At 42.6% G+C, this 10,522-nt stretch overlaps 2 protein-coding genes across 3 annotated transcripts; one reads left to right on the forward strand and one right to left on the reverse strand.

Moving 5' to 3' along the window:
• Positions 1 to 1,430: 1,430 nt before the first annotated feature.
• On the reverse strand, positions 1,431 to 8,497 carry LOC112575236 (inter-alpha-trypsin inhibitor heavy chain H3-like). The gene is made up of 5 exons (XM_025256938.1): positions 8,336 to 8,497; positions 5,714 to 6,239; positions 4,676 to 4,845; positions 4,143 to 4,314; positions 1,431 to 3,461 (listed from the first exon to the last, which is right to left on the reverse strand). Exons 2-5 carry the CDS (start codon positions 6,071 to 6,073, stop codon positions 2,052 to 2,054), a joined length of 2,112 nt encoding a protein of 703 aa, XP_025112723.1. The 5' UTR covers positions 6,074 to 6,239; positions 8,336 to 8,497; the 3' UTR covers positions 1,431 to 2,051.
• A 130-nt stretch (positions 8,498 to 8,627) lies between these two features.
• On the forward strand, positions 8,628 to 10,463 carry LOC112575237. Of its 2 annotated transcripts, none has more exons than XM_025256940.1 (2): positions 8,628 to 8,765; positions 8,992 to 10,463. In XM_025256940.1, the coding sequence occupies exon 2, from the start codon at positions 8,994 to 8,996 to the stop codon at positions 9,891 to 9,893; it is 900 nt and encodes a 299-aa protein (XP_025112725.1). In that variant the 5' UTR covers positions 8,628 to 8,765; positions 8,992 to 8,993; the 3' UTR covers positions 9,894 to 10,463. The 2 variants fall into 2 exon arrangements, with proteins under 2 accessions (XP_025112725.1, XP_025112724.1); XM_025256939.1 differs by having other exon boundaries at positions 8,640 to 8,788.
• Positions 10,464 to 10,522: the final 59 nt, after the last annotated feature.

Consider the following 10,522-nt stretch of genomic DNA (forward strand, 5'->3'; position numbering starts at 1 on the left):
CGAAGCAGTCGAGTGGGACTATCAGTACGATATTATTCCAAGACTGTGAATTGTGTGTCAGGGACGGACCGCGTGTCCGGACCTATGTGCAGATACGTAAGATCTAATTGTTTTCTCAATTCATTGTTGTTTAATTGTCTTCATGTCAACCTAATTTGCTTTTGTTTTAATTATAATCTTTTACGTGTACACTGTCTTGTCAGTTGAGTGTTTGCGCACGCGGGTGTGACTGCTAGTCAGGACGCGTGCGGACGTGCGTACGGGCGGGAGACTGTGTGTCAGGGTGAAAGCCGGGTGGAGCGAGCCAGCTAAAGAGACCCCTTTCCCCTCGGGCGAGTCAGGCCAGCCTTCTCCCAGCCTAGTTACGTCACACTAGGGAATGTTTAATTCTTGACAGCTGGTAGACTTTCTTGGAGATGTTTTTGCTTGTGGTTGAGAGGTGTTGGGACCACGATAAGTTATTGTCAATGGTAACACCCATGAGTTTGTGGAACTGTACTTCCATTATTGATTGAGCGCTGATTTGGATACTAGGACATGGGGTGGCTAGGTTTTGTCTTTTCTGTCTGATTGTTAGAAGCATGACTTCAGTTTCCTGGGGGTTGAGTGACATGTGGTTTGAATCAGTCCAAGCCTGAAGCTCGTCAGCGCTCAGCTGTAGGATGGAAGCAAGTGGCTCAATCTGTTGGTGGTGAGCGTGTATTGTGGTGTCGTCTGCAAACATTTCACAAGATTGGGATATGTAGAGAGCAGTACCGAGCGCATGCACCCCTAGTGTAAGTTCCTCAGCAACTCGATCTTACCCACCAAACAACATATACGTCCTTCCCAGAGAAAACGAGAATATTTCTTTTAGATATGGCAAGGATATAAAAAGACGGCGGGGACTTGTATGTGGGCTGATTCAAAACGACAGACAAGCAACGTCCGTCCCACTTGGATTTGTTTATAAGGTAGCGTGCATTCATCGTGTTGCACACGCGCAAACTCCGTGAGTGAGCTGCATAAGAAATGGCTCGCATGCACACACACACACACACAAACACGGCCATACACATGCTTATGTACAAATGCGCGCGCACACGCACACAACAGCAAGGGCTATCTCTTTTTCACACAATTCGTGCGCGCACGGACGTCCGAACGCACATCACCATCATCACTAAATGGTGCTATCATCTAAGACCTCGACCACCATTTTCTAACATTATGTAAATGAGTCGACATAATGCTCAGGCCACAAACGATACCATTTTGTCTTTCAGAAGGAAAAAATAGCAGCAGATGCTGATAATCTTATAAACAAATAGTAATTTTAGTACGTTACATTTAAAGAGACATTTTCTTACCACATTATAAATAGCTAATGGAGAGGAGAAATGCAGACTAGCAACAATTCTTAAAGTTAACATACGTAAAAATCATAAAAGCACATTTCGAATATTTTTTTATTGGTATTAAGATCAATATAAAAAATCTGCGTCAACAGAATGTCTTAGCAAACAACACCATGCATAGTCCAATAGTCCACTGGTGTGATGTTTTACAGAAGAGGACAATGATAGACTATGATGGTGAATAAGATGAAATATGTGAGAAATTTATTTTGAATTTTTTCACTGGCTGGACAGCCAATCGTGCCAAATTGAGACTCTTCGTGACATCATTGTCTGCAAAATGTTTCCCCTATCGCCGCTGTAACTGAGGCGACACACACACACAAATGTGACCTTACTATTATTACCCACGAAAAAGACCTAATAATTTAACACGGGGCAAAATCGACTCGTTTTATAGTTCGTATCTGAATGTTTGGCAATAATAATTGTTCTCCCAAACTCACAATGAAAAAAAAAAACCACAACACATCAACCCACCCACCCCTAAAAAAAAAAACAAAATGAATCAAATAACCTATGAGCATGAAACAAAGGCAAAGCTAGAATTCGAAACCAACACATGCCAAAAATGTTTCCAAAAAATTCATAAACGTCAAAATAGCAACATCCTTTAAGCGTTTGTTCGTTTGTTTGTTTGTTTTTTAATTCCGTCTATTTCGCAGCTAACGAAAAAAAGGCCAGAACCAATAGGACGAAAAGAACAGATTTTCTCCAAATTGCAGATGAATAGGCAGTTAGAATATCGTCGTAGGCCAGTTTACGAGGAATACTGGCTGCCGACTGCTTTCGAACGTTGAAACTGGCTTGCCCAAAATTAAAGTCGTCAGCATAGTCAAAGTCTACAGAGCCGTCTCGACTCGCAGGATCGACAACAGTGCTGAAGGAGGTAAGAGGCGTAACGAAGCCGTGCTTCAGGGAAAGTTCCAAGGCCATCTGCCTCGTTCTGTTCTTCTCCACTTCCGAGGTGATCTTCAGCAGGCTGGCTAGCAGCTGCTTGATCTTCTGGTAGGCGTATAGCTTCTCGGTCAAACCCGATTCCACGTCAGAGTCCGCTTGCCCGATGATTTTGATATTACCGGTCGGAACAGGAAGGTCGAAATTGCCGTTGGCCCCTGTCCCTTGCAGGCGGGCGCCAAAGTTCGCCGGAAGGAGCTTGCTGGCCGACGTCTTTATTTCCCCAACGACGACGAGTTCCTTCCCGTCAAAGTAGAGGCTTTCCGTGGTGTCCGAGACCCTTTGTGCGTCTACCAGTTCGGTGTTGTACACAACCTGTATATCGCACGCCACGGGTTGGCTGATTTCTTCATAGAAAGTTTGCAGCTGAAGGTTTGCGTCGCTTTCGTCATAGATGTGCCGGGCGAAGCCAGCATTGTTCTCTGAAAGAGCCGACAGAAACTCAAAGTTCATAGTGAAGCCGAAGCCTAGGGAAAAAATGGAGGCCCTGCCATTGTTGAGCTGAGTGACATCAGAGATGATGGTGTTGGTGTTCGTGACCCCGGCGGTGGGGTCGCCGTCCGTCAGGAAAATGATCATGTTCGCCACATCACAAGAGCGCTGCTTTTGATCGCCTAGCAACACAGTGAGTCCGCGCGTCAGAGCCCGGTGGATGTCAGTGGCGCCTCGTGCTTCTAGTCTTTCCTTGACGTAACCTTTCGCGTCCTTGACCTCCTCCGGCTTTGCCCTCGCTGGGAGGCTACGCCACTCCTCTAGCCTGTCGTCGAAGAGAAGGATGTTGAAGGCGTCCACCCCCCTGGTGCCCAGAACGTCCAGAATGCTCAACATGGCCTCCATCGCCTTCTGGATCTTCGGGCCAGACATTGACCCACTAATGTCGATGATAAAGAGGAGGTTCTTGGGCAGGACTGGAAGTGCCCAAGGTGACACGAAGTGGGAGAAGAAATTGTCCTGCACGACGACAAAGCCGCCGTCTTTCTGCCTGCTGACGTCATAGGTGACGACCAGCTCCCCGCTGATGCCCGTGTTGCTGTTGAACGTGCGCTGCTCTTCCACGCTCGGTTTGTAGATCAAGGCTCTGCTGCTGACGCTGGCTTTCATCACGACCTGCGACACGTACATCATCATGTGATTTACATTTATCGTAAGCTGCTGACTAGGGTCACTTGGTCAGGCAAGTCACAGCGCTGGCTCTATAGACAGGCTACATCCATTTTGCTTTTTATGCATAGCTGTTGGTTGTGTCTTTGTTCAAGTAACAGCGGCGACACCCTACCCCCAACACACACGCGCGCACTTTCCGTAAATGTTTATTGTAACAAAAATATTTAAACCTGCATATTGAGCAGATTTGCTATTGCACATGAGACCACGATGAGGGCTACGCCTGTAGCTTCTCACCATGCACTTGTAATGGAGAGTGACAGAGAAGAGAAGCATCCTTCCATAAACATCCGTGTTGAACACAACAGGGCAACTTCGCATTAATCGCGCTCAATAAGTCTATTCAGGGGTGGAAAGAACACTCAGCTAATAACGCAATTAACATATAATAAGCACACATGATTGGTAAATAGAAACACAATGTCAGAACCTCGACCGTTTCTCCATCCATCCCCAATCCAGTGTGTGTGAAAGAGAGAAAGCATAATATCTCTGTGTGCGTGCGCGTGTTTGTGTGGGTGTAAACTAAGAGAAAGAACATGATTGAAAGTGTGATGTGTGTGATGTGTGTGTGTGAGAGAGAGCGTACGTTTGCGTGCATGTAAATTGGCACAACTGACTCACATTGTCTGACCCTGATGTGTACTCTGTTTGATCTCCAGGTAGCTTGTATACAAATGATTTGAACCCTTGCTCCTCAGCGAAGGATGCCTCTACCTTCAAGTCAGCCACTATACCACCAGGTGCCAGGAAGAGTCGTTGAGTATACCTCCCCAAGCGGCGATCCAACAGTTCACTGAAGCAATCAATGACAAGTTATCATATTTAAATGACACCTTTTAAGACAACTGCAGTGCTCTCCTCCTGATGAAATACTTTTCTTGACTGAATAGTTTTAATCTCATGTGTGTCTTTCTCTTAAACTAAATAAAGCAGAAATGAGTTGATCACTATCCCCGAGATGATTCAAATTTCTTCTTATCCCCCTTCCACTTTTTCGTCAACCTGTCATTCCTATACTTTATTCTACCAATCTGATTTTTCTCTCCTTTTTTTATTCTTCTTTTCGGGGGAAATAAAGATGACCACTAACTGTGAGTGACACGGTTGAGCACATCTCTCTCTCTCTCACCATACACAACGTGAATATAACTGACTGGTAAGTAAGAGTGAAGTAGGCTGCAGCCCTCGGCGCCAGGTTGACGCTGATGCTAAAGACGTCTGTGCCACGTGCCGGGGCCTTGGACACCTGTTTTACCTGGCCGGCAGTCTTGTTCTGCGCGCGGGCCTCGTCAAACTGCTTCTGCGCCTGATCTTTCTCCATCACCTTCATAGAAATGACATGTGACATTGTTCTTACTAAAATAAAGTTAAATTGAAAATAATGTGTGTTATTTTCTATTTTCAACTCTATGATTACTGCATCAGTTAACAATGAGGATTGGGTTAGGGTTAGTTATGGATGGAATTTAGGGTTATGGCTGATCAGCATGTAAAGACACCCCACTCGGTGACAAATGCAAACGCCGGTTCGAGATTACAAAGGTCATTGGGGCGAGAAATGGGACGAGTTTTCTCTGAAAGGAGCTATTGGTGAAAACGTCGAGAATCTTCCCTAGAAGTGTCAGGTACTTGGGGATAAATAAAAATGTATTAAGTTATAGAAGCTAAAATACAAAATAAATAGGCATCTTTCCTACGTCTAGTTCTGACAGAAGGCGATATAAGAAATTATCTGAGTTTGCGATAAAGCAATTTATCCAAGGGTTTAAGTATCTTATTGACCGGAAACACAGTGTCGAATATGTGATCATGGCATATTTTTTTACAGAAAGATTATATAAATATTTTGTCAGCACTTGTAAGACAACCATCTAAACATTTTGTTACAGCTAGATGTTCACAAAGTTCACATAGTCAAATGTCCCCAGCTAAAATGATCACCCTTTGATTATGTGCCGAAAAGAGACTCCACAGAATGCACAAATATCCTTTGAGGTTTGTTGTCAACACGGTTGTCTTAACTCATAAGCATCACTAACAAGGACGTGACTTTGTAGAGTTTGCCTCTAAGAGCAATTCATATCATCATTCCCGTTTTAATGTATTGTCTTTTCTTTTGTTATTCTCGTTCATATCCTAGCAAAAATACAAGATATTGAAAAAGTTTCTTTAAAAGGAAGAACAAATCTCACTTTCGCTACATATACGACCCCATCCACCTCCATAGTAAAGTTGGACATGAAAGCGCTTTCGGGAACTTGCACAGTGAAAGCGATCTCTTGGCTTCGGGCATCGTTTGCATTGTTCACTACTTCGCTTTCGATGGTGACCTTGGCAAAACGGAAGTATAGCTGTGAGGTCAAGTAGAACTTGCGAATGTCGACGCTGGTACCGGTGTCTGGACTGCGGCGAATTCGGGGAAGTCTTCTAGCTGAACTTTTGAAGGGTCTGTCGAGTACGAAAAGATGATTGTCATCCGACATGGGGCTTTCCATGGATGAAGCCGAGAGGAAGAGGCACATGTATGAAACAGCGCACGCAAGACGAGACATTTTAATGAGGCTAGGCGTTCATTCAGAAAATATAGTTTGAAGTTCACAAAACTAGCTCTTCTTCAAGGGATAGCTTGTCGACAGTTGTGTTGTCAGCTGTGAGTTCTCTGCTCACGCCAGTGACGAGACTAGACCAGACTAGGCGATCCAAAGTTGACATTTGTACCTGGAACAAAAAGACAAGTCCCAGGATGAGACCTTTGTCATGCGTTTGTCTTTTTATTCTAATCCGAGAACTAAAATTCTGCTCAGCTTATACTGCTCCGGTTTTACATGGTTCTGAATGTGTTCAGTACCGAGATGTTGACGTCAATGCTCATATAATATTATGAACAGTCGTTACGTATCTCCGTGTCTGAGATCATAAGATGCTATACTTTTTCACTTCTGCTCGTGCCTACTTCAGTGTTTCTCTGTATCACTCAAACTTCCGCCAAGCATATCATACAAAAATAAGGTCAGAAAGGTTGATTTTGAAAGTTAATCCTTTAAACCAGCCTAACCTTTTATCTGTGGTGTGTGTTCTTCTTTGCGTGGACATTAATGCACACATATATGGACACTTTTTTTCGTTCCTTTTTTACTTTCTTGTGGTAGATATATACTTTATCAGATTATTTATCCCAGAAGGCAATTAGAAGCAGCTCGATCTATATAGAATCGCATCTACAGTTAACATTACCACAACACATTTATATCCGATCCACAGACCCTCATATATCAGGATTACGGTTTTATAATAATAATCATCATCATCGCGTGATTTATATAGCGCATACACACGCTCGTAAGGAGCATGCTCTTAGAGCTTGAGACAAAAACAAAAACGAAAGAATAAACAACAGTACTGATGACTAATATTAAAAAATATATAACGCAGAGGAATCGTGTAACAAGATCTGGAGATATCGTGATTCTGCAGAGGAAGACGAGTAGGTAAGTAGTCAACAAACGAGGAAAAAAAGGGGGATGGTGAGACTGAAGGTGGACTAGCACTGTGTGGACAGTTATTATGAGTCATAATAATAAGACGCGCTCAGAAGTGACACGGCCAAAACAACGATCGAAGGACAGCTTCAATCTGTTGGTCCTGTATGTAGGTACACAGAATCGGCGGCCCGATGGAAGATGATGAAACTCTAGCGACACGACACGCCTGTCATCACGTAGAATTGCAGTCATTTTCAAAACTGCCTGACTGTTAAACTTGTATACATAAAGATACTACTGGCTGGCTATAAAAGTAAATGTGTTAATTAGGCTTCCACCTAGTCATCAACGTACGTTTATTCTTCCTCTCTATACTCATCCTGTTGCAGGCGAGAAGTATTAAGCGTGTAAACACATGTATTTCGTAATTTATTTTGTGGATTACGGACAGTGTTTAGGCAGGTAAAGACCAGATAATCAAATAATTAGTCGACGATTGCGAATCAAGTCAACATTACTTCTTATATCTCATGATAGCAGTGCTATTGTAAGCCTAGCTTGCGACATCGTGCATATTTTTTTCTACCCCCACCCCCTCCGTCCCTACTGCTAATACTGCAAAATTTTCTTGATAGTTTGTCGATTCAAGTAGCCATTTTATGTGCAGTTCTGCAGCACCTGCGTCGATTACACCAATAGACAATGATGATAACCCAACCAAATAACTGTAATAACACATCTTTCCTTATTCAGCCTTACGAAGCACCAGGCCAATGGAGTTTGCGATGCTATGGGAAAATAGCACTTCATTTATTATAGCACATTGTCGACTTGATTTGCACTGAACAGTGACTCTTGGGTGTTCTCAATCGAGGGAGGGATTGAGGAAGACGTATAGATGATTTCAAAACGCGCACACATTGCCAGAATCTCCTGATTTCACATTACATGCATGTTACAGCTAGCATGTTCCACGAAGAAGTAATCAAAGGTGTATTTTACTAGATAAGAAGGCAACAAATTTTATCATAATTTATGCTCTCTTTGCGATTCTATTGCGCACAGTCGAGCGTCTTAGGACGTTTGGTGCTAGGCCATTTTTAGAGCCGATTTTTATATAACCTCCCACCCACCCCCTAAAAAAACCCACCGCAGCGTTCGTACAGTGCAAGTAATAAAGCGTAATTACAGGAATTATGGAACGTGAACTGAGATATCTGACACTGCATTTCTACTTGTGAAAATAGATGCGCAGGCCTCTGAAAGTGCATGAATTCGATCGCGCTGCACAGTCGAGATTTTCGACAAGCAGGTTGTTGTGTGCATACTTACTGTTTACAGCACGTGCATTTATTCATTGATTGCAACAGGAATACTCTTTTGCCACAGTGAAGTACAAATTTGACTAGTCTACACTAAGGCACACACGCTGACAGTTTGAACAAAATGTCGAGTCAACAACCTGCAGCTCGAGTAAACACCAAGGACCGTAACTATACACCGCAGTTATCGTCCCTGGTCGACTGTATGGGGAATTCCCCCCAAAAATCCTTAGAATTTTATGAATTATTTTTATCTATTAAAAGCAAGCAGATTCTCTCTCTTTTGCACTTTCATTTGTTATCTTCTTCTCAACACCAATTCCCCCGTGCCCCCCTGCCATCGTATTCGCGCCCAAGGGGAGTGTACTCAGGAGTATCAGATCACCTTTGGACTTTCAGAATAACTAGCCACCAACCTTGCGCAAACCCAGTTTCCTGAAGTAATTCTTATTATTTTCAGAAGTTAAGTGGAATTACATCTGCTATTATATTTTCTTCAAAATGAGAAATTGATAGTTCTGTATAACTAGACATGCGTCTGCGTCAGCAGGAATATATTACAATATTTTCTTTCCTAACCAAATCAAAGTTGGTTTGTATTTTTCTGCTGTGAAAAAAATTATGAATTGCAACCTATTAAATAGATATGCTGTTTGATATTTCCAGACATGTTCACCAAGGCAGAAGCAGTGGCATTTCTGCAGAACTCTTGGGACATTCAAAAGGTGGAAGAACGACTCAAAAACGACAGGAAGAGGCTTATTGAAGAAGTGGTAATTCAGATCCAGTCCAGAGTTCCTTTTCAAAACATTACGCTTATGGCTGCTCCCCTGGAGCAGCGACGTCGACCAAACGTTAAAGACATAAAACAAGCATGCATGAAGGGAGTTGGGGGGCTTTGCTACAGCTTGAATGTCTTCACATGGGGTCTTCTCCAGGGTCTTGGCCTCCATGTGCAGCTGTGCCCTGCTACTTGTACGACATCAGTTACTTACCCCAACAATCACCTTTTTGTCCTTGTGAGAGACCTTGAAGCAAACGGTGATCTCCATCTGATAGAATGTGGTGTAGGAGTGCCAACCTTTCAGGTTGTGTCTCTTAATTTTGACCATGAATCACCAGTATTTAAAGACTCTTATCTGGAATACAAATTCATACGCCATGATGGCCAGATTCTTCGCATGCATGGTGATGGAGACACAATGAAGCGAAATGACCCACCTAAGGAAGGTTTGGACTTTTACATTGGGAAATGGCGCCGCATGTATTACTTCACTGTGAAGCCCACTGAATGTTTGTCAGACTTTGATACAATTTTTGATGAAGTGTTTACTGTTCCTGGGAGAACGCCTTTTCATCACTCTCCACGTGCAATCTGGTTCCCAGGCCAGCGGGCCATCTTGTTTGTCAACAACCGTTCTTTAGTTGAGGAAGACAAAGGCCAGCTGAAATTGACTGTGATGGAAAATGACGGTCAAACTTTAGACTTCTTTTGCTGCAACTTTCCTACTATAGATCAGGAAGATGTATGCAAAGCCATCATAGAATGGCACCATGTTTCTGAATAACATTTCTTCATTAGAATCTGGGTTATACGCAGCTTTCAATTTCACAAAATTTATCCACAAAAATAAAGGATTCAGCAACCTGATGGCAGTCCTCCAATATCCTTGGTTTTTGTTTTTTTTTTAATATGTAGCACATGTCACCTTGAATGCCACCTTTAAGTATATATCAGTCTGCATATATGATTTTTAACTATTAAGCAGATTAAGTTCTAAAAGTGAAAGATGGTCTGTGAAATAACACTGGTACAGTAATAAATACTTGTTTTCGTTGTTTGGAAGTTTTTATTATTAGCTGATTAGATTTGTGATTAGATTTGTGTCAAGGCCATTTAATTGTGTTTGCTTATAATTGTTACTTATTTGTATAGTGCTGCATTTGTGTCTGAGCATACTCTTACCGCTTGTTTACAATGCCAGTGTGAGGTACGTTTTACGTTCGTACATTTTCTATTTGTGTGTGTGCACGCGCAGGAAAATTGAGTTCATTATGTCCAAACAATCATGAGCAATAAGCACTGGCTTGAGGTCCTAATCATGAAAAAACGTGATCAAATACACTTGTGAAAGTAAGCCGCCTTTTTTCGTTGCGATAACGGCGTATTTATGTTGTGTTTTGTGTTTGATTCCAT

Source organism: Pomacea canaliculata, linkage group LG11, assembly GCF_003073045.1.
Source record: "Pomacea canaliculata isolate SZHN2017 linkage group LG11, ASM307304v1, whole genome shotgun sequence".
Taxonomy (NCBI): Eukaryota; Metazoa; Mollusca; class Gastropoda; order Architaenioglossa; family Ampullariidae; genus Pomacea; species Pomacea canaliculata.